Source organism: Capsicum annuum, chromosome 2, assembly GCF_002878395.1.
Source record: "Capsicum annuum cultivar UCD-10X-F1 chromosome 2, UCD10Xv1.1, whole genome shotgun sequence".
NCBI lineage: Eukaryota > Viridiplantae > Streptophyta > Magnoliopsida > Solanales > Solanaceae > Capsicum > Capsicum annuum.
In genome coordinates this window covers 41027297-41052429 of record NC_061112.1, presented here as the reverse complement: position 1 = coordinate 41052429, position 25133 = coordinate 41027297, and the positions used below count along the sequence as shown (strand labels likewise).

The following is a 25133-nucleotide window of genomic DNA, read 5'->3' as shown; positions in this document are numbered from 1 at the left end:
ACCATCAACCAACATCACATCACAACCACCACCACCGCTACTAATCACCACCATCATAACAATTAATACAATAGAAACCATCTCTACCATCACAACTATCACCACCAACATTACTAGTCACTAACATCAACCATTACCACTACTACCACCACCAGTAAATCATTTCCACTATCACTAACCAATATAAATATTTTTTTAATCAAATAGTAATTTTATTGTATTAATTCAAGTATTTTCTTAATATATAATTAATTTTTATTTGAATTATATCTATAAATAAATAAATTTTACACATTAAAATATTGAAAAATAAACAATCTTAATCATTTAGTTTTAGTTTTTAGATCTAGAGACAACATCTTAATCATCTAGATGTACATTCAAATTCAGACGTCTGAATCATAATAAAAACAAATGCAACCTTAGTCCGAGAGTAGACATGGTCAGTGCTATGCTACACGTGAGAGATTTAAGGCAGAGGCCTCTAATGTTGTTATGACAAGTACCATTCTAATTTTCTATAGATATGCTTCCATATTATTTGACCCAGGTATACATTATTTTATGTTTATATATTTTGCTTCTGGTTTTGATCTTGCGTGTTAGCTCCTTGCTATGCCTTTTTTATATTTATACCCTCGAAGGAGATTCTTTAGTGGTGGATCAAATTTCCCAATCTTGTGTTTTTACCTTTTCGAGCCATGAGACTTGAATAGACTTGACTGTCCTAAGTATGGTTGATTTTGATATTTTCTTGGGTATGGATTAGCTATCTCCTTATCATGCTATTTTGGAATGTTATGCCAAGATCTTGGCCTTAGTTATATCGAGTATGCCAAGATTATTTTGGAAGTGTAAGCTTAATTTAAGCTTGAAGGGTGTTATATCTTTTCTATATGCTTATTGTATGACAGGGAGAGGGTGTTTGTCTTATTTTTCTCATGTTTGTGATACTAGTCTTGCCTTACCAGCTCCTATGGATTCTATTCTGGTGGTTTAAGTGTTCATAGATATGTTTGCTATGGATTTTCCTGGTATAACTCCGAATTATGATATTAATTTTTTTATTAATGTGCAATATGGCACCAAGTCCATTTTTATTTCTTTCTACAGGATGACCCCGACAGAGTTGAAGGAGCAGTTGCAGGATTTGTTGGATAAACGGTTCATTAGACCTAGTGTATCTCCTTAGGTGCTCCTGTATTATTCATAAAGAATAAGAATGGTTTTATGTGTATATGTATTGATTATAGGTAGTTGAAAAAGGTGAAAGCTACTTAAGAACAAGTATACTCTTATTCGCATTGATGATTTTTTTGACCAGTTTAGGGTGCTTCAGTGTTCTCCAAGATTAATTTGAGATGCTAGTATCATCAGTTGATAATTAGATCTTTAAAATGTTCTAAAGATGAATTCTCAAACTTGATATGGTCATTATGAATTTTTAGTCATGTCTTTTAAATTGACCAATACCCCAGCAGTGTTCATGGAGTTGATGAATTGAGTATTTCGACTGTATCTTAACTTTTTTGTGATTGTATTTGTAGATGACATCTTGGTTTATTTAAAGAGTGAGGTTGACCATGTGAAGCATTTGAGGATTGTATTTTAGAGGTTGCATGATGAGAAGTTGTATTCTAAGTTTTCTAAGTACGAGTTTTGGTTGGATTCTATATCTTTCTTGGTCATATGGTGACTAAGGATGGTATTATGATTGATCCATCCAAGATAGTGGCGATTTGTGATTGGGCTAAACCTACTTCTCCTATCGAGATTTAGGGTTTTATTGGTTTGGCAGGGATTATTAGCATTTTGTAGAGGATTTCTCATCTATCATAGCTTTTTTGACCAAGTTAACTTAGAAAAATGTGGATTTTTAGTGCTTGGATGCGTGTGAGAAGAGCTTGCTAAAACTCAATGAGTTGACAACTTTGGCTTCTATCTTGACTTTGCCCAAGAAAATTGTGGACTTTATCATATTTTGTGATGCTTCTGGTATTGGTTTGGGTGTGGTGTTAATGGATGAGGGTAAGGTGATTACTTATGCCTCTCATTAGTTGAAGCCTCATGAGAGAAATTACCCTACCCATGATTTAGAGTTGGCAGCTATAATATTTGTGATGAAGTTGTGGTGTCATTACTTGTATGGAGTGCCTTGCGAGATTTTCTCGGACTATCGTATACTTTAGTACTTCTTCAGATAGTGATATCTTAATATGAGTTTGCGATATTGGCTTAATTTACTTAAGAATTATGACCTCACTATTTTTTATCATCTGGATAAGGCTAATATTATCGCAGATGTCATGAGTCAAAAGTCAACTAGTATAAGGAGTTTGGCTCATCTCTTGATCCAAAAGTGGCCTTTAACCTTGAAGGTTCAATCTTTAGCTAAATAGATGATTAAACTTGATATTTTATTACCCGAATGTGTGTAGCCTTTATTGATGCTAGATTTTCTTTGACGGAGAAGATTTGATCTCACCAGTTTATTAATAATAATTTGAGGGCTATTCGGGATAAGTTATTGAGTGACAAGGCTAAGTAAGCATCTCGTGATTTTGATAGTGTATTGAGGTTCGATCAAGTTTGTGTGTTAAAAGTCAAAGGTTGGGTGAAATTGATCTTAGAGGAGGCTCATTGTTTAAGATATTTTATCCATCCAACTGTGATCAAAATGTATCGTGATTTAAAGTCACTTTACTGATGGGGTGGTATGAAAAAAGATGTGGAAAATTTTATGACTTGTTGCTTATGTTATTAGCAGGTATAGGCCGAGCATCAGATATTAGGTGGTTTGCTTCATTGATTACCTATTCCTGAGTAGAAGTGGGAGTGGATCACTATAGACATCATGAGTAGGTTTCCTTGTACTTCCTCTAGTTCTGATAGTATTTGGGTCATCGTGGATCAGTGGAACAAATCAACCCATTTTTTACCTATTAAAATTTTCTTAAGTTTCGAGAGATTGGCCCATATCTATGTTCATGAGATAGTTTATCTTCATGAAGTACCCATATCTATTATTTCAGATAGAGGCTCAAAGTTCACTTCCACCTTCAGGCAAACATTTCAGGAGGATTTGGGTACTTAGGTCGACCTTAGCACAACTTTTCACCCCTAGACCGATGGTTAGTCGAAGCAGACTATTCAAGTTTTAGAAGATATGCTCCACGTATATGTTATGTACTTTAGAGGTTAGTAGGAGCAATACTTGACTTTGGCGGAGTATGCTTATAATAATAGCTACCATTCAAGTATTAAGATAATGGCCCCTTTAGAGGAGTTGTATGTGAAACATCCTAGGCTTTGGCCCTTTGAATTTTCTGAGCTTTGAGATGACTGTTCTTGATATGACTCACCATACGAGTCGGATGGTGTTGGTATGGGTCAGGTGACCCATCTCGTAAGGTGGCTAGTGTGTGGTGGTCAAGTTTATGTTGTGATTGCGACTTGATAGTGATGAGTCATATGTTAAAGTGATAAGGTAAAGTCCAATCGTATGTTGTCTAGTGTCCAACTCCCTTTGATTCTGTCTGGGATACGACTTAAAGGTACTAGCCATATGGTATGGGTAAGAGTGGGGAAAAGAGAGTCCTATGGTGAATAGTGTGTGAATTTCCAATCTTCTATTCTAGGTATAACTGGATAGTACTACTCGTATCATGTAGGTATGAGTGGAGGGGTTCAATTGTACCCACCTACGACAATTTTTACATTTTAAGTTATGGGTATTCTGGATATTTCCCATCTTAACTTCTTTTGACCCCATGACTTAAAACACTCTTGGGATTTCATTAACCAATTATTCCCAAATCAAATACTCTAAAATCTCTCTCAAAACTCTTAGTTCAAGAAAAGGTTAGGGTTTTTTCAAGGTAGTCAATTAAGGCCTTTAAGTGTGGTTTCTCTCCATATTCCTTGGTATTTAAAGTATTTTACTCCTCCCTTATTGTTAGCTCAACTAAAAACATGTTTTAATGAATAGTTTTCATGGCATTATTGTGGGTTTGTGTTGGTTTTGAAATATGTGTTGGGGTTTTTGGTTGTTCTTGGTTGGATAATGTTTTCCCATATTTTTAATTATATTTTTCATGTTATAATTATGGTTTGAACATATGATTCCATGGGAATACTAAATTGGTACTTGGTATGGTTTTGGAAACTATATGCCTTCAACATGTTTGTTAAAATGCCTATGAGAATGGATTTGTCACATAGTTTGACTTTAATTGAAAACTTTGCATTGCATAATATGGTAATGGAACCTAAATTGGTTTGATTAGATTAAATAATTTGGAAAGACCTTGGTGGCCATGGTTTTGATTGATTGGAAATCCTATAAAGTACATGGAAATCCCCTAAGTGTTGGTTATTGACATTGCTTACAAGCTATAGTTGGTATGTCGATACCACTTTAAGATTTCTTAGTAATTAACTTCTGGAATTGGTGGTTTGGTTATATACTGGAGGTTTTAATTTGGCAATAATGGTGGGTTGTGATAGCTAACTGTTAAGATGTGAGTCCAATAGACGGAGACTAAAAACTCATGTTTACTGACATGAGGGTTGGTCATGGTGATCATATACTTGTGGGGTACATGAGAATCCCCTAAGTTTATACTTGTATATATGTATCATGGAGGGCGAAGGGTACACAAGAATCCCTGGCCCCTATGATATCTACAGTTCATGAGGCTAGATGCACTGGGCCTGTTCAGGGGATAACACTGGACCCATATAGCCTGTGGGTGGTTTTTGGATGGTCAAGTTACACAACCCAGGTTAAGATTTTAATGCATGCTAAACCCGGTCCCCTTTCTCGGCTTGGTATATATGTATCTATGTATGAAATTACATATGGTTATTTACTTTGGTTTTGAATAATAACATTATTCTATCCTTAATCCTGAGTACATGCTAGTATTCACTTTGTAGCCCGTCTTCGGGCGCTGAATCCCCACGCAATATAGGAATCAGCCATAATACTCTTTTTGCATAGTGACTTGGATTCGGAGACAACATTTGTGTCAGATTGAAGTGGTGAGCTTCTATACTCTAAAAGACTCTATTTCATGCTCTTTTCATACTTTTTTTTATTTCCCGAACTTTGATTTTAGCTATGGTTGAGGGCTTGTCCCGATCGGATATTCTTTATTTTTGGTTAGAGGCTTTGTGTGACTACTATAGGCATGGGTGGTGTCGGTATTGGTGTCATCATTGGCATTGGTATTGGTATTGAGGCTGACACCGATTGGATGTTTGGGTGGATGTTTGGTTAGTTATGGTTTTGAATTTTATTATTGTCTTTCAATTATAATTGTTCTATCTTGTAATATGTTTGGTCATCCAACATAGGTTGCAAGGTAGTTATGGTTGGTATTGGGGGTTGACTCTGGTCCCTATTGGACTTGAGGCACAGACATGACTAGGCCCTCATTTGGGTCATATCAGATTGGTATCAGAGCCCTAGGTTCATGGCTAATTGGGAGTCCACAAAGCCGTGTCTAGTAGAGTCTCTTTAAGGGTATGTAGTGCGCCATACTTATAAGGAGAGGCTATAAGGTATTTAGGAATGTTTCTCCTTCTTGTGTTTTATTTTTGAGCTGTAGAGTCTAAGGTCTTGAATTTTCCTATAATTCCTATTTATTTTCTTTGTAGATCATGCCTCCTCGACGTCTGAAGCTCACGAGAACTCCTCTGCCCTACCCAAGGACAATGTTGATGGGACTCATTCTACTTATATGGTCCAGATCCAGTCTAGGGGTCTAGTTCCTAATTGTCCTTCTAGCGTTTCACTTGTCCTCTCTAGTCCTCCTCGAGCTCCTCAGACTGATCTGATGAATGCTGAGTTTTATCAATCTATCCATATGTTGGAATAGTTGGTAGCTTCTCAATCTGAGCATAATGTTCTTGTTATTCCATCTTCTGAGGCCAGAAAGGTTAGCTAGTTCATGAGGTTGAATCCTCCGACCTTTACTGGTGTTAAGGTTGAGAAGGATCCTTTGGGTTTTCTGGATGAGATAGAAAAAATATTCTGTCTTATACATGCCACTAATATAGAGGGCACAAAATTTATCGTCTATCAGCTGAAGGATATAGCGTACCAATGGTACAAGGAATGGGATCAGGGAAAAGGTGATGATGTTGAGTCATCTCCACGGAAGGATTTCTCTAATGCTTTTCTAGACCACTTCTCTTCTTAGGATTTAAGGAAAGAGATGGCGAAAGAGTTTGTTAATCTAGAGCAAGGTAAGATGTCAATCAAGGAGTATGCCTTAAAGTTCTACTATTATCTCGGTATGCTCCGGAGTTGGTTTCTAGCATGCGAGATAGAATTAGAAAGTTCACTTCAAAATTATCTCATGAGTTGATCCTTAAAAGTAAGGCTGCCTTGTTGAACAAGGACATGGATATCTCCAGGTTGGTAATATATATACAATAGGTTGAGGAAAAGAAGAAGAAGCAGGCTGATTTAGGGAAGAGGCAGGGAGAGAAGTTTTTATTCTCTGAGCAGGGTTGTGGTCAACAACAGAGTGACAGGGATGGTGAAAAGTGGCCTGAGAAGAAGTGGGGAAATTCTGAATCTTATTAGGTGACTAGTGCTCCCTAACCAAAGCCATTGGGTGATAGACATTTTTATAGTGGGAATAAATTTAAGGAACAGGGTGCCTAATCTCATGCTAGTGGGGCTCAGTCAGCTCCATCATATCCTATTTGTATATTTTATGGTCATTTACATCAAGATTTCTATGATGAGGGGAGGCAAAGGTGCTTCAACTGTGGTTAGTCAGGGCATATACATAGAAACTATCCTATTGGTAAGGTTGATTCGGGGGCAAACAAGGTTCTTGTTGCCTTTTCTTCAGTTTTGGAACCAAAGGGTGCACTATCTGGCTTTGGCACTGGTCAAAATCATCTTTATGCTCTCACTACACACCAGGAATATGAGGTATCACCTGATTACCTAACTGGTATGTTGAAACTCTTTTATTATGATGTGTACTATTTACTTGATCTAGGGTCCACTTTCTTTTATGTGACCTCATTTGTCGTTGTGTATTTTGATATTGGTCCAAAGTGTATTTCAGACCCTTTTTCTATTTCTACCCTGGTTGATGACTCTGTGATTGCTAGAAGAGTCTATAGGGGGTGTGTGGTATCTATTGGTAGTAAAAAAACTGTGGTGGGTCTATCTGAATTAGATATGGTGGATTTTGATGTCATGTTGGGAATGGATTATTGCACGGGTGCTATGGATCTCTAGACTATCAGGCCCTTAAGATTGCCTCTAATTTCTCTAATAAGGCAGTTATTGAGTGAGAGGGTGGTTCCCTAGATCCTAAGGGGATGTTCATATCATATCTTAGAGCTCAGAGATTAATCTCCAAGGGGTGTCTCTATCATTTGGTTCGGCTTAAAGATTCTAACTTGGAGGGTCCTTCTTTGCATTCCATCTTTGTGGTGAATGAATTTCTCGAGGTCTTCTCTTATGACCTTCTTGGTGTTCCTCCTAATAGAGAGATTGAGTTTGGGATTGATCTTATTTCGGTCACTCGTCCAATTTCTATTCTTTCATATAGAATGGCTCCGGCCGAGTTAAAGAAGCTTAAGGAGAAGCTAAGGGATCCTTTAAACAAAGGTTTTATTCGTTCTAGTGTATCCCCGTGGGGTGCACCGGTGTTATTCGTGCTTATAAGGATGGTTCCCTTTGGAAGTGTATTGATTATCGACAGTTGAATAAGGTGATGGTAAAGAATAAGTATCCCCTTCCAAGAATAGATGGTTTATTTGATCATCTGCAGGGTGCTAAGTTTTTCTTTAATATTGATCTTTGGTTTAGGTATCATCAGTTAAAGATTAGGGAGTGTACATCCCTAAGACTGTCTTCTGTACTCAGTATAGGTATTTTGAGTTCTTTGTAATGTCGTTTGGTTTGAACAATTCCCTAGCGGCATTTATGGATTTAATGAATATGGTCTTTTGTTAGTTTTTAGATTTTTCATTATTGTATTCATAGATAATATTTTGGTGTACTCTAAGAGCTAGGTGGATCATTCCGATGACCTCTGTGTTGTGTTGCAGACCTTGAAGGAGCAACAGTTGTATGCAAAGTTTTCAAAATGTGAATTTTGGTTGAACATCGTCACTTTTTTGTGTCATATCATTTCTAGTAAAGGGATCTTGGTAGATCCGCAAAAAGTTGTAGTGGTAAAGAAGTGGCCTATATCCATAACTCCAATTGATATTTGGAGCTTCTTGGGTTTGACTGACTATTATAGAAGGTTTGTGGAGAGTTTTTAAACTATAAATGCCCCGTTGACTAAGTTTGCTTAAAATAAGGTAAAGTTCTTGTGGTCTGATGCTTGCGAGGGTAGTTTTGAGAAGCTGAAGGATAAGCTAACTTCGACTCTGATTTTGACTTTGACCATGGGCACTAATGGGTTTGTGGTCTACTGTGATGCATCCCATTTAGGGCTTGGTTGTGTTCTGATGCAGCATAGAAAGGTGATAGCTTATGCTTCCAGACAGTTGAAGGTGCTTGAGAGGAATTATCCAACTCATGACTAAGAATTATAAGTTATGGTATTTACATTGAAAAATATTCATCACTATTTGGATGGAGTGCATGTGGATATCTTTTCTGATCATAAGAGCCTGCAGTATGTGTTTACTCAGAGCCTGCAGTATGTGTTTACTCAGAAAAACTTAACCTCAGACAAACAATATAGCTTGACCTTCTCAAGTATTATGACGTGAGTCTTCACTACCATCCAGGTAAAGCTAATGTGGCTGCTTATGCTCTTATCATGTATCCATGGGGATTCTAGCTTATGTGGACAAGGAGAACTGGGAGTTGGTGAAGGATATTCATGTTTCGTTAGCCTTGGAGTTCGTCTTTTATACTCAAAGAATGGTAGTGTATCAAAGAGAAGTAGATGTTAGATCCTATATTGATGAGGATCAAGGGTTATGTAGGTGGGCAGAAGGTGATGGCCTTTAAGATTAGTGGTGAAGGTACCTTGCGGTACCAAAGAAGGTTATATATTCTCGATGTCGGTGATTTGTGAGAGAGGATCTTGGTTAAGGCGCATGAGCCGCACTATGTTTTTTTATCCTAGTTTAATGAAAATGTATCATGACCTCAAAGAGATATATTAGTGGAATAATATGAAGAAGGATGTGGTAAATTTTGTGGCCAAGTGCATGGTGTGTGAACAAGTGAAATTTGAGCACACGAGGCCCGGAGGATTGTAGCAAGAAATTGAGTTATTAAATGAAGTGGGAAGTAATCAACATAGATTTTGTTACCAGTCTTCTTCAATCTCGGAACCGATATAATTTGGTTTGGGTCATCAGGGCTAGGATGGAAAAGTCAGCTCTATTTAAAGCCTTGTATGGTAGGAGGTGTAGATCTCTTATTGGATGGTTTGAGGTTGGTGAGGTAAGATGTTTGGCCCAGATTTGGTTCACCAATCCATAGAGAAGGTAAAGGTGATTTGGGATAGGCTTAAGGCTGCTCAAAGTCGCCAAAAGTCTTATACAAATGTGAGACAAATGAAGTTAGAGTTCGAGGTTGGGTATAGGGTGTTCTTGAAAGTGTCTCCCATGAAGGGAGTGATGCGGTCTGGAAATAAAGGGCTTAGTCCCTGGTATATTGGTTCGTACCTGGTTTTGAGGAGAGTTGGCAATATTGCGTATAAGTTGGAGTTGTCTTCTAGTTTGAGCTCCATTCACCTGATGTTCCATATTTGTATGTTGAGAAAATGTATGGGTGATTCATCATAAATTGTGGCGATCAAGAATATTGGTATATATGGGTGACCATATACTTGTGGGGTACACGGGAATCCCTTAAGTTTATACTTGTATATATGTATCCCTTAAGTTTATACTTGTATATATGTATCATGGAGGGCGAAGGGTACACGAGAATCCCTGGCCCCTATGATATCTTCAGTTCATGTAGCTAAATGCACTGAGGCCCGTTCAAGGGGTAACACTGGACCCATATAGCCCATGGGTGGTTTTAGGACGGTCAAGTTACACAACCCAGGTTAAGATTTTAATGCATGCTAAACCCGGTCCCCTTTCTCAACATGGTATATATGTATCTATGTATGCGATTGCATATAGTTATTTACTTTGGTTTTGAATAATGGCATTATTTAATCCTTATTCCTGATTACATGCTAGCGTTCACCCACTAACTCGTCTTCGGGTGTTGTATCCCTATGCGATGCTGGAACTAATCATACTACTCCTCCTGCTCAGTAACTTGGATTCGGAGACAACATTTGTGTCAAACTGAAGTGGTGAGCTTCCATACTCTAAAAGACTTTATTATATGCTATGGATATCTTTTCATACTTTTTTTTATTTCTTGGACTTTGGTTTTAGCTATGGTCGGGGGAATGTCCCGGCCAAATATTCCTTATTTTTGGTTAAAGGCTTTGTGTGGCTACTATAGGCATAGACGGTGTCGGTATTGGTATCAGGCTTGGTATTCGTATTGGGGATGACACCGGTTGGATGTTTAGGTGGATGTTTGGTTGGTTATAGTTATGGATTTTATAATTGTCTTTCAATTATAATTGTTCTATCTTGTTATATATTTGGAATTCATCTGATATAGGTTGCAGGGCAGTTATGGTTGGGTATTGGGGGTAGTCTCGGGTCTCGATTAGACTGGAGGCAACCGACATGACTAGGCCCTAGTTCAGGTCATATAAGTATGGTAGACGTTGTTGATCTCCTATCAGTTGGTTTGAGGCCTCAAAGGTTAGACCCTATGATATCAACTTTCTTTGTGAATCTTTGGTCAAAGTTTGGGTGATCTGGGATAAGTATCAAGTAGGCTAGAGTAGGCAAAAGATTTATTCAGACCATAGGCTTTGTGCCTTAAATTTTGGGATTAGTGATTGAGTCTTCCTTTGTATGTTACCCATGAAGCACATGATGTGGTTTGGGAAGAGGGGCAAGCTCAGCCCAAGATACATTAAACCATTTGAGATTCTTCAAACATTTGGGGAGGTTTCTTATAGGTTAACCTTACCTCCATACTTTTCAACCACTCATCCAGTTTTTCATGTATTTATGCTTCCACACTATATCTCGAATGAGTCTTATGTGCTTTATTGGGATTCAGTTAAGTTGAATGAGAAGTTGAACTTTGTTAAGGAGTAGTCTCCACTTTAGCCAGGGATGTCAGATGGTTGTGTTCTAGAGATATTCCTGTGGTTTTGATTCTGTAGAGACACCGTCCTGTTGAGAAGGCTACTTAGGAGTTTGAGTCTGACATGCATCGTAGTTACCCTCAACTTTTTAACAATTCAGGTATTTCTTTACCTTTTAGTTTGATGACGAACTAAAGTTTTTATTGTCGATGTTGTAATGACCTAAATTTGTGAATTTTTTATTTTTATGTGTTTTGACTATTTTGTTCTTCTTTGTAGTTGCTAAACATTTTATTTAGGGTTTAGGGATGATTTGCACGGTTCTTTATGCAATTGAGATTATTTTGTGTGAGTTTGCGGGATTTATAGGCTTGAGAAGCTATATAGTCGACTTTGGTCAACATTCGTTGTTCTAGCGTAAAACGATAATTTGAAATGTGCCAACAAACCCAAAATATCAATTTGGGTTAGTAGCAAGGTTGAATCAATTCAAAGACCTATATATCTCATTTTGATCCTTTAGAAAATAGTGAAGAGGGGTTTTGAGGGTTAATTTATTGAAAATAACTTTTTCAAAAATTTCACCTTGCCATTGAGTCCGAAACGTCAAAATAGCCTAGTAGCATAGACCTTTTGCATTCACGAAATTTTGAATGAATCTCAAGGGATCAACCGATAACTTTGCAACTTGCCAAAGTTGCTGGTGTAGCCATTTTAGCAGTGAAAATACTGCTTTAGAGATAATTGCTTAAGCAAAAAATGTCGCTTTAGCGGTCAGAGTTAACCAGTGTTTTACTGCTAAAGCAGACACTTGATCTATTTATCGAGTGCTGCTTTAGCGGAACAGGATCGGTTTAGAGGCCTAGCCACTTAGGCCAGACCGCTTTAAGGTCACTAGACACTTAAGCGATGACCACTTAAGCAGTCATTTGACTACTTAAGTGGCCAAAGTTGTATCAGTATATATACTCTTTTTTACATTTTCCTTTACTTTTGAATCATTGAGCTTCAGATTTGGGTGATTCATGAAGATTTCCTAACCATTTAAGCTTGGGTAGGCTCCAAAATCTTATTTGCATTATTTTTCACCGATTATACAATCAAAACATATTTAAATCATGATTTCAAGATGAAAATTTGGGGGTTTTATCGATAAAGTTTTAAAAAAAAATTCTTTGATTTGGACCTCATTTTAAATTCATTTTCATGTGATTTTTATCCTATAGACTCCTACAACCTTGGGGACTATGTTTTTAAAATAAAATTTTGATTTTTCCCCTTTCGCTTTCAAACCCGTTTTGAACCCAATCCAAATATGAGGAAGATGGATGTCGTTAGCTCTCTTTTAACACGTAGATACTATATTTGAATGTTGTAGTTGATTTTGACGCCATTCATAAGGGGAAATCTCTGGGTTGAAGAACTTTAGGCTGAAATTTCATCGTTTCAAGGTAGGTTATAGCTTAAGTTCTTTCAGATAACAAATAAGTAAAGCATGCTATGAGTTGGAGTAAATAACTATGGAGTTTATATGTGAGATTATTTTTACTATTGTGCCTGTGTGGGGGCTTATATTCTGTTGTGGTTGGTTTGTGATATTTGATATTGTGTTTTGCCTGCATGGGGATTAATTTGATATCGCTGGTCTAATTTATGCATTAAATGCCTTTATTCTAAATATGATATCCGTACGAGCCCACGCATATTTTGCTAATATAGGTCTTATTTGAGCAATGACTGCTTTTATTATTTTTACTGATGTTTTACGTGCATATTTATTCTGACAGTGCCTAATTGGAGTTAATTATCCTAAATTGTGGACATATTTGGGATCACTTTATATATATATATATATATCAGTGTTGTTTTTATTTTCTATTTACTTATATATTACAACTGTTAGCGTAGACGGTGTGAGCTGCCGTTTGAGACTTTTCTTCTTGCAGCTGACTTGCTCATAGTATATTTTACTTGTCTTATTTGCTGCTTTGCTCAATTAGCCTATTATACCTACTGAGTACATGTAGACTGTACTCATCCCTACTATACCTATTGAGCCTATTATACATACTAAGTACAAGTGGACTGTCACTAAGTGAGGTGACTGAGTTCGTGCATGAGATAGTTGGAGATTCGAGGTACTAGCATAATCTAGTCCAGAGTCATTTTCAGGCTTCATCTTATGTTTATTTATGACTTAGCTTATTTTCGGGGACAAATGTTATATTTCAGCCTCATTTGTATTAATAGATGCTCTGTACTTATGACACTAGATTTTGAAATTGAATTTGTGTATTTCTTTCAGGCTTTCGCTTTAACTTATGTTTTAGTGTGTAAGAAGTCTGGTCATGTTCTATTTTATTATTTTTTAAAAAAGATTTTCTTAACTTTTGAAATTCAAGTTTACTTATCAAATCTAAGCCTTAATAAATATCATCATGACTCCAAATTTTTGGATCGTGACAATACTAGGTTTTCACGTTAATCGTTTACTTTATCAAGAAGTTGAAGTTCATCCAGAATACAACTCCTACCAGACCTTTTTATATTTGTCGTTCAAATCCAATTGGCTAGTTTGATAACATGGTGCATGCCTACCTGTTGTGTTCTGAGTGTGAAATGCAAAGATCCCCAATAAATTTTATTACTAGTTTAAATTGGAAAGGCTGAGGAGAAGAACACTAGAATTTTTAATTAGAACAATGAGACATGACGTTTTCTTATCTAATATATTCAAAAGAATAAAGTGCTAAAAGTAACAAGTAGGATCAACTAATTAAGGAATAGTAGATTGTGTGAAACAGTGTGCATCGCATCTTTGTGATTAATGCATGATTGGTCTTAGAGGGACCATATCATGCCTTAAATTATTCCAACCAAAATCCATTGATTGAATAATTTAAAGAAAATTAAAAATCCGATATCGTAAATTATGGATTTGATTCCTCTCTGTTAAACTTTTCTCCACTGCCTCATGTAAATGTGTTCCTGAGCAAATCAAGAGAAAGTGTCATGGAGAGGAATCAAAATCGTAAACTATTCAAAAAGTGTTGAGTTTAACGTTAAACTTTTAATATTATTAAATCACTTAAAATATAATTATTCTATAAAGTAAAATGAAGAACTCGTAAATAAATTTGCTACATAAGGTAGAGTATACTTACACTGATGTTAAAGGTGTATACAACACCAGTATATATAAGTTAAATTTGTTATATGTTATTAGTATATTCATTTGTGGAATGTAACCACATTAGAGGGTCCTTATTGCACACAGCAGATAGATAAAAAGGAAAATACATTACATCGACTTTTTAGTTAACCAAAGATCTGGATACCGGTTGATAAATCATATTCGTTCACCCAATACCACTCTTCTCAAAATATACATTCTGTTGGTAGTTTCTTGTTGGAAATCAAACAAAATTAAATGGACTTCAGCCTAACTACACTAAAGAGAAAAAATTTTGCTCTGGCATCCTTTGATTCCCTTGATTACTTGATTCATCGCTTGATTTGATATCCTTTGCTACTCACGTAATCACTAAATTCATCATTTGATTTGTCATCGTTTGCTATATATCATTCGATTACAAGATTCATCACTTAATTTTACATCGTTTGCTATTCACTTGATTACTCAATTTGGCGTCGTTTCTTATTCACTTGATTAATAGATTCATCAGCGTATGTATAAGTTAGAAGATTTCAAAAGAAACATATGTCTACAAATAGGTCACTAAATAAATATATATGTAAGGGATAATAATATCGTCTTACGGAGTTGTCATACAAGTATATTAATGAAATAATGAACACACATAAATAAAACCACAATAATTACATCTACAAATAAGTAAATACTGTTATAAGAGTAGTCAAAGAATGTTAAAAAAAGAAAAAGTCGTGGTAAGAGGAGGGAAATATGGTAGGCTAAATGGATGGATGGAAGCAAACAAATTATATAATAGGTATCATTTTCTTTATTTGTCTCCCATTGCCACGTGAATCTAACTATTCGTTCTACACATTGATCCTTCGAGAATCTCTTTTTTCTCAATTCATACACATTGACTCTACATGTATAACTTATAAGTAGTTAAAACATCACATATAGCTACTAATTAATAGTAACCATAGGATCATTATTATTCCTAATTATTTTTTACCTAACTTAATTATGTGAAAAATATTGTACACTTCTAATGTATAAAAGTTCAGACTTTTTCAAAAAATGGAGAGAAGAGTGATGATTAAGGGTGGATTTTTTACATTTTATACTCTATTTGTTTCAATTTGAGTGTTATACAATTTCAGTTTAGGAAGTTTTGATATGTTACAAAATTATATGATAATTTAAGACAACAAAATTTAAATGACACATATCTCTAATTTTTTTAAGATCATAATATTTATAAATCTGTCTTTATTTCTTAAAATTTCTTTTTAGTGAAACGAAGACACTTACATCGAGAGGGAAAAAATATTTTATATTCAATCATCTGAATTCCTAAGTAGATAGTTTCTCTCACTTGTTGAAACATTTATACGGGATTACACATTGGTTTGGTGGGGTCAAATGTCAACCTATGAAGAACCAGAAACAGACATTTCACAATTCGTTGACCACATTATTCTTTTTTCTACTCATTCATCCCTTTGATTATATATTGCTACTACTGTATAGTAATAGTAGTATTCCATCTAACCCACCACACAAGTAAAAGGTCTTTAAATTCTTCAAATACATTTTCCTTCCCTTCTTATTCCCCTATTTCCAAGTCTCTCAACTCTATATATTTCAACAAAACTCACCAATTGTTACTAAATATATACGAGATTCGTCACTAATCTTATATAGATGGGTAGTACTTGTGATGATATATGTGACAGTGCTGGCCTTGATTTAGGCTTAGGCTTTTCGTCAACTAGCAATCAGAAATCAAGAAAACAAGGACAAGCAGCTGCAATTAAATTCGATCTTGGTTTGAATTTAAGCCTTCCTGGTGATAATCAGATCTACGATTTGAAGACGGAAAATAAGCGTAATTTTCCATCATATAATAAAGATCAGTTATCTGCTGCGTCGTCATATTCGTACACTAGTGTGAAAAGGGAAAGAGATATTGGTAGTGACGTGACAGAAGTAGAAAGAGTAATTTCATCTGATTGTTATGAAGATGATAATGGTTCAAATGGAAGGAAGAAACTTAGGCTCACTAAAGTACAATCTGCTCTGTTAGAGGAAAGTTTCAAGCAACAGAGCACTCTCAATCATGTAAGCTATTCATGTTTTCTTTTTTGCTATACTGAATTATGTGATCATTTCAGTTATTTCATGAGTCAAGAACATGAAAATTAATGAGCGATTGTGAGATTGAAATCAAAATTTATATCTACTATGATATAATATGAAAGTTGTGAGTTATGACTTATGACCTCCTTTTCTGTTTAATTTATCCAACAATAAAAAGAAATTCTACTTTTACAATTAATTTAGCTTTGGACTTCGTCATATTGTTTTTAATGAAATAATTTGTGGTCATAACTTGGATATGTATAGTATTAGATGTTGGATTTTCTACATGATCAACTGATATATTCACGTTATTCCAATAATTCAGAAGCAAAAGCAGCACCTAGCAAGGAGGCTCAACGTTAGGCCTCGTCAAGTGGAAGTTTGGTTCCAGAACAGAAGAGCCAGGTTTGACATCTTCTTCCTTAATTTATACTCACCGAATCATATGACATTCTTTCTTTTTTAGTTCGTCCTAAAAGTAATTTAATTTTAAAGTTTTTCTTTTATCCTTAATACTATACAAATACTTAAAGATTATTTTAGATTATAAATTTCAACTCTTTTGTTTTTCTTAAACATTGTGCTTAGTCAAAAAATGCTACATAAAATGAGGCCGGAAAGTACCCACATACTCACACACAAATTATACACATACATATATAGTTTGCGCACCAAAAAGACATTAACATAATTAGGCCACTAATTATAATATAGGAATAATTATATATAATTCCTTATAATGAACTTTGATAGTACATGTGAGGAGTAAATTTGTCATCCAATTTTAATTTTTTTTTTGTTTCCAAAAGTACTTTTCTTTATTTTGTTACACAAAAGTCATTTAACTTTGCCTCATCTTTTAAAAAAAAATCATTTTGATATAATTTGGTTAAAATCTTACCTAAAATGTGAGGCAAAATTAAAAAAAAAATTCCTTGTGTTTGAGGATAGGTTCAAAATGACCCCTCAAATATACTTTTGAGAAGTTTTGGTGCTTAAAGTTTATACTATATGTGAGTACATTTGATTTTTCTTCAAATATTTAACAAACTCTAATTATTAAATTTTATAAAATTCTGAAGAAAAAAAATTAATATTAAGTCACATTTAAAGATTTACTATCAGCAATTTTTTTTTGATGTATTACTGAATTTGATCTAGCTTTCTAAATTAATTTATTTATTTATTTATAGAATAATTTCATAGACCCCTTTGCAAATTTCATTTTTGAAAGTTGATTTCTCATGTTACATATGATACCACACTTACTTTGATTGTTTTGATTTCTTTATAGCAATTCTTTTAATCTATTTATCACTATACAAAATTGTATACTTGAAATTAATTCTTTTATGAAATAATTGAAATACCAAGGAGTGAAATACTTTTGTAAATTTTTTAAATTTCCATTATGCCATCATTATCAAATTTCAATAAATCTTTCAGTTCCGTCCCAGCCTCTCCAAAATACCTATCATCCAAAATTTTTTATTTTTTATTTCATAATAAGTAGCATTATTTTATTTTTGGTTTCTTTTACTAACTCTATTTACAAAAAATTATTCCAATTTACTTTGCATAGTCATTGTATTGAAAATAAAATTCATAGAAGTTATTACTAAATAATTTGAAAATCATATCTACTTATTTAATAGTGGAATGATAATATGAACAAAATAATATATAGAAAAAGTAAAAGAAAAATGTCTATAAATTAATCAACCAAAATAGTATATCAGTAAAAGGGTAAGTAAATGAAAATGTAATTATTGTACATTTAAGATAAATAAATTTTAATTTATTTATTTTTATTTTACCTTTTTTCAATATCGTTAATTTAGTAGGTAGAGTTTGTCAAACATATGAAAATAAAATGATTCATTTTTATTAGCAATATAATGGATCAAAATTGCTTAAAAGTATATGTGAGGGACCATTTTGAACCTACCTTTAAACGTAAGAGATCATTTTTTATTTCATCTCAAATTTTAGGTAGTGTTTTAATCAAATTATATCAAAATGACTTTTATAAAAAATGACACAAAGTTAAATGACTTTTGTGTAATAAAACAAAAAAAATGACTTTTGGATAAAAAAATACAAAATACTCTACATATGCGTTACCTGACAAATTATGTATACGCAATTATTGTGCTAGCTATAATAGATTAGACTACGTCCTATATAAATTTTTCGTAATTATTAATCTAGAAATCTAATTAATTTATGCAGAACGAAGCTAAAACAAACGGAGGTAGACTACGAGTTTTTAAAGAAATGTTGCGCGACACTAACAGATGAAAACAGGAAACTTTACAAAGAACTTCAAGAACTCAAAGCTTTAAAAATAGGGCAACCTTTATACATGCAGCTGCCAGCAGCAGCCATCCTCAACGTATGTCCTTCCTGCGAAAGAGTCGCCGCTGCGGGCACCTTTACCAATCCCTCAGCAGCTTGTTAATTAGCAGTTAGCAGAGACACAACACGGCGCACTAAAGTTACTGCGTTTCGCAAGGTTTGAAGAAGGGTCAGACTACTGTTGCATGACAACAATTTTACCATCTACCCTAAGCCTCCCTTCAGCTTGTTAATTAGCAGTATTAACTAAAATTGTCATGTTATTAAATTATTTTTAACTGTCATTTAATTAGATTCTTAGGAAATTCTCAACATTGGCAAACGTTTTTTTTTTTTTTCTTTTTTGGTTAAAGGTTTGATTCATTTTGTACCGTTATGAAATGACTTGTATAGTTCATTATATTTGTAGAGAGATAATTAGAGGTTTGCTAATCATCAATCAATTTATTTTAAATTGTTTCTTTGTCGCAGTACAACTCTGGAAATTGTTAAGAAGTATATACTTAATTATTTTTGGTTGCCTATGTTTCTTCGTCTCCTCAATTTTAGACTTGAGATCTTATTTTGAGGTGAGCTTATATACACTGATCTTGTAAAGAACTTTGCGTTATCAGTTTAATAGAATCAATTATAAGAGATTATCACTTTATTTTACAGGTTTTCTAATCAAGTATATATTGTATTTAAATTGTGTTGGTGGTGGTGGTGTAGGTTCATTTAATCTAACCCTTGATTCCAATTTTGACCTGCCGTGAAATTTAAAAAAGTAAAAAGGAGATTTTAGAATTTTATAAAATTAAATTAAAGATATTTAGAATGTATCACTCTTTTAATTTTGTTATCTTAAATATACCCGTGAAAAATTAAGATTAAAAGATTATCAAAAAAATATTTTTTTATAGATTAAAAAAAAAATAGGATAAATAAATTAAATCAAGGAAATATAAACCATCAAACGTCAACATATACATGGCGTACCTTCCTTGTTCTGTTAAGCCTTTATTGGATGTAAAATTCTTCTTCGCTAATTTATTATGTGATGTATTTATCTTTTTTAATATTTCTCATAAATAATATTACACTTCTTTATTTTACATTTAATGATATGATCAATATACACAAAACATTTTTTATTTTATTTCATTAATTTCCAGAATCTTTCGTTATTTTTTGAACTACCTGTCCAATCAAACATCGTGATAGATAAATTAAAATGGGAAAATAATACATCATTCATGATCTCTAGTAGTAGTATATTCTCCTATATTAGAATTGGGAGTGGAGCTGCTGAACCAGACTCCACTCCGTCAACATACTTGCTTTTCACCTGTTTTCGTCGTAATTTATTATATCACTCTTAATTAATTATTATATAATATTTAAATATTAAAAACTTAATAATATTGAATAAAAAAGGTAAAATAAATATTTATGATATTTTTGTCTTAACTACTTCAATCATAATTTTTCTACATTACCCCTAATTAATTATTATAAGTTATCTAAATATTAAAAATTAATAATATTTAATAAAAAAATAAAATAAATATAAAATGATAAATTAACTTTTGGTGATTTGAACTAATTTGACATCTTATATGAGGTCCACTTAATTTATTTTTTTGTAAGTATTTTTATAGCAGTTTTGGTTATTATGAGTTATTTAAGACATGTCTACTTCGATATTCTAATCGTGGTATTTGGTTGACTCTCAAAATTATATCAGTATTGCTTAAATTGGAATTTAAGAAAAATTACTATAAATCACAATAATTAAAAACTTAAATTATTTTTAAAATATAATTGACTATCAATGCCAAAAAGTTTGAACAAGGAGAGTATTATAAATTAGCTAACCACTTAAAATTAGTAAATTATAATATCAAAAACATATTATAACTACAATAGTCAAGAACTTAAAATATCTAAAAAAATAATTAATCTGTTATGTGTTTTAAAAAATATATTATATAAAAATTACATAAAATATATTATAAATTACAATAGTTAAAAATTTAAAATATCTAACAAAAATAATTAATTTGTTATATATTTTAAAAAATACGTTAAAATATATTAATCACAATAATTAACAACTTAAAAAATTAAAAAATATAAAATATTTGATTGAATGATCTTGAAATTTTATGGGTGTCATATTAATAACTTAAAATATTATTTTTATATAAATTACATTAATCTAAATATAATCAATATATATATATATATATATATATATATATATAAAGGAAGATTATAGATATGCCTATGTGGCACCTCTCTTTGGCCAAGGATTCTATTTATCTTTTTTCTCCTTTTTTTGGAGTTTTTCTTTCATTTTTTTCAATTATTTTATTTTTAAAATCATTTTCATAACTCACCTCTCTTTATGTTCATAATAAATTACACTCTTAATTAGTATTAATAAAATTCATAGCTCTAAAACCTTTTATATTCATAACCTACAATTATTTAATTTTGCATTAAAAATTTAATGACATTTGTTTCTTTAAATAGTGTGAAACAATGACAATTGTTTCTTGAAAAAGTCTAATGACAATTGTTTCTTACAAGGTATGTGCATTCTCAAAGTCACTCTTCTAAGCTTTATTTTTTTTTAGAGTAAATTTCCTTTATACTATGCATAGTCTATTAATAAATTTTGTACATTTTTATATTTTTGTAAAGAGTTCTGTATTACTTTATTAGAACAATTTCTTTTATGTTATGTGCTCATTAATTAATTATTTGCAATCTTGTATTTCTCTTTATCTTAATCTCATTAAAAATTTTATTGTAGATGAAAAGAAGATTACTAGCATGACAGTTTTTTTTGTTCTCATCTCACTATGGGTATGAGACATAGCATATAACAACCAAAAAAAGAAAAGTCTCACCGGCCAAGATATGGTTCCGTAATTATGTACATCAACTTTAGTAAATTTTTTGATAAAATATGAGAATATAACAATAGTTTATAATTTTGAATGACATTTTAATTCATAAGAAAGTTGTTTATTGATTCTTTAAATTGTAGTTTTTTATTTTTCACATTTTATAATTTAAAGAGAAATGAAAAGGATAAAATAAGATAAAAAATATGAGATTCATATAATTAGATTTGTGTTATGTATATAAATAATAAAAAAGTTTAAAAGTTACTAAAACTAGGCATGAAAATAAATTCAATTTTATGGAATCTTTTCTTTTTCTCTACTTTCTTTTAAGAAAAATAAAATTATTATTTCACTTATAGAATATATTATATAAAAATCAAACTTTTAGAAGATTGAAAATACGTAAGTGATAAAAATTCACACAAAAATATATTTATATATTTAAGAGTGTATACATTCGATTACATAAATTCTACTCTTAAATATTAATAATGTCCATAACTCTCAAGCCTTTCATATTCATAACCCTCGATTAGTTAATGTTCAAGAAGACCGTTTATTTTTTCCTCTTTTTTTTTTTTTTTTAATTTTCAAACTCTAAATGTTTTTATCTTCCTTTATGATTAATGTAATTGATTTTTATTAAGTAAAACTTATATCTCTATATAATAAAAAAAATTAAACTTCTACTCTTAATAATATCATTAACTTCATGACTTTTAAATTTTCATATTCATAATCTCCAATTATTTAATTATAAAATTTAAGATAACTTATGATATTCCTCCATTTTCATCTATATAAAGTCATAATATTTTGTTTCATGAGACCCATACTCAAGAATATCCTTTTTGTTTTATATCTAAAACAGTGTTCTTTATATTATTATTTATGGTATTAAATTCAAGTTTATGAAGAAGGCATTTGAAGGTTGATCGTTTGTCAAAGAGGCTATCGAACAAGAGCTTACAAAATTATACACTAATTTAGTATTTCTTTTTTCGTCCATTTTCATATGGTTCGTAAAAGCAATAGGTATGTGTGTGTGAGTGTTCATGGGTATGTTCTCTATATGTAATTTTTTTTCATGATTTTTTTTATTATTGTAAATATTATAGACTTTTGAAGGTTGATCGTTTGTCAAAAAGGCTATCAAACAATAGCTTAAAAAATTATAAACTAATTTAGTATTTCTATTTTCATCCATTTTCATATGATTAACGTAAAATCAATAGGTATGAGTGTGTGTGTTCATGGGTATGTTCTTTATATGTAGCTTCTATAATATGAACTTTCATGATTTTTGTATGATGCGAATTGCAATATGCACATTAAGGTAGTTGTAATATGGAGTTAATCTGTATATAGTGCTGACGAGTTAAAGAGATTTATGCTATTGAAATTATATATATATATATATATATATATATAAATTATCTTACCCTCTTAGTGCATTTATAAGCATACATAAGTAGATTATTTCAAATTAAAATCTCAACTTTATTGAATACGCAATAGAAATGAAATAAAATTGTTATTAGAGAATAGATTTTAATTATTGATAAAGAATATACTATCCATCATTTAATAAATATTAAATTGTTAAATTTTATTTTATTTTATGAAATAAAATATTTTTCATAATATAATTATAACAAGTTATAATATTATGATTAGATAATAAATCTAAAATAAATATAAAATTAATTAAATAAAATAATTATTTTTTTAATACCGCGCAAAACGCGGCTAATTTCCATAGTAATATATTAACTTAGCTTTATGTATCTCAATTACCGAAACAATAAGATAATGATCTGGATGGTTGAAGAAGAGGTTAGTCATGATAGAGATGGTGTATGTGGAAAGCGAAAGCTTGGAGTCAGCTCACATGTAAAGTATTTGTCTCTAGGTTTTTGATTGAGAAAGTGTCAGCATGAAAAAGCGAACGGCACACTGCCTGCCTTAATTATAAGAGGCGCGTAAACAAGGACAAGGAATGGGATAGCCTTAGGGATTGTTTGGTGAAGTGTATTGAAAAGTTAATATATGTATTAATTTAATATGTATTATTAATATTTTATTTGGTATATTTTTTATTTTATGTATAACTAATATTTGCATTAGTTATACACTTTTTTGTATATTGAGATGCGTATTATTAATACTTCAAAATCTATGGTATTAACAATGCAATGGATCTAATGCATGCATTAACATAATTAAATACACTATTATCCCTAAAAAAAATTTTCGCATCCTTTCCAACATATATATGGAAGATATTTTTGTAAAATTTTTCATTTTAGAAATTAAATTCATATTATTTTTAATACATCAAACATAACTAATATAAGTATAACTAAACTAACATAAACATAACTAATACAAATATTAATAACACATCATATTTTACATTATTCTTATACACTCTACCACGACTTCTTATAGTTCAATTAATACATGAATAACCTTAATTCTAACCAATAGTCAAGCGGTCGGATTTTTAGAGTTTTTAGGTTTGGTATTTTGATAAATTTGAGGGATTCATGACTACATTTTTTTTTTTTTTGGTAAAACAAGGAAACATATTATATAGATAAGTTAAACATTAGTACATATGGTAGAGGAACTCCCAGGGGAAGTCCTAACACTAGTAGAGCTTAAACTAGAAGAGGTTACAGTAGTAGTAATATGCTTAGCGTTGGAGGAAACTAAAACACTAGTTCTAGCAGAAGCTGACACCGACTTGTTTCCTATACAAAGGAGGTTATTATACATCGACCAAGATAGTAATCTACGATAAAGAGTTCCGCTAATATTCTTTTGAAGTTGTTCAACTAATTCCACTGGTGGAGATGTCAAAATGTGGTTAGCTGATGACTGAAGTTGTTGCGACCCTTTCCTTGACAAAAAGCCGGTTACTGCATTTGCTTTCTGGAAATTATGTTGCACTACTAGACTCTCCACGCTCTTCAACATTATTAACCTGCATTTATGAATAATATCATTATATAGAGGTACTGGATGATGAATAAGCTGTATAACTTCCACCGAATCAGTTTCTACAAGGAGAAGGGGTTAAGTGATAAGCAACAACTAATTCCAACCCATTAAGCATCGCCTCTAATTCCACCAAAGTGTGGCAATGACTAGTGCTTTTTCTGTAGAAGCAAATTACCCAAGTACCTGAGGCATCTGAGATAACTCCACCAAAACCACAACGATCGGCATTGACAGTGAAAGATCCATCAATATTGAGCTTAAAAACTCCACTTGTTGGAGGGAACCATCGGATATCAATAGGGACATAACCTGTGTAGTTGCTATGGGTAAAGGTAGCACTACAAAAAAGATAAAATTGCGAAGGTTATTTTAACCTCCGTAAAATTATATGAAATG

The 25133-nt window shown here is 32.2% G+C and overlaps 1 protein-coding gene across 1 annotated transcript; it reads left to right on the top strand.

Annotated features, from left to right (window-relative positions):
- The first annotated feature begins 15753 nt into the window (after positions 1–15753).
- LOC107858625 (homeobox-leucine zipper protein HAT22) lies at positions 15754–19356 on the top strand. The gene is made up of 3 exons (XM_016703360.2): positions 15754–16455; positions 16802–16881; positions 18709–19356. Exons 1-3 carry the CDS (start codon positions 16039–16041, stop codon positions 18935–18937), a joined length of 726 nt encoding a protein of 241 aa, XP_016558846.2. The 5' UTR covers positions 15754–16038; the 3' UTR covers positions 18938–19356.
- The last annotated feature ends 5777 nt before the right edge of the window (positions 19357–25133 follow it).

Coding starts and splice junctions, on each gene's coding strand:
- LOC107858625 (XM_016703360.2), top strand. CDS start 16,039: ATGGGTAGTACTTGTGATGATATATGTGACAGTGCTGGCCTTGATTTA. Junction 16,456..16,801: donor AACAGAGCACTCTCAATCAT/GTAAGCTATTCA, acceptor CCAATAATTCAG/AAGCAAAAGCAGCACCTAGC. Junction 16,882..18,708: donor TTCCAGAACAGAAGAGCCAG/GTTTGACATCTT, acceptor TAATTTATGCAG/AACGAAGCTAAAACAAACGG.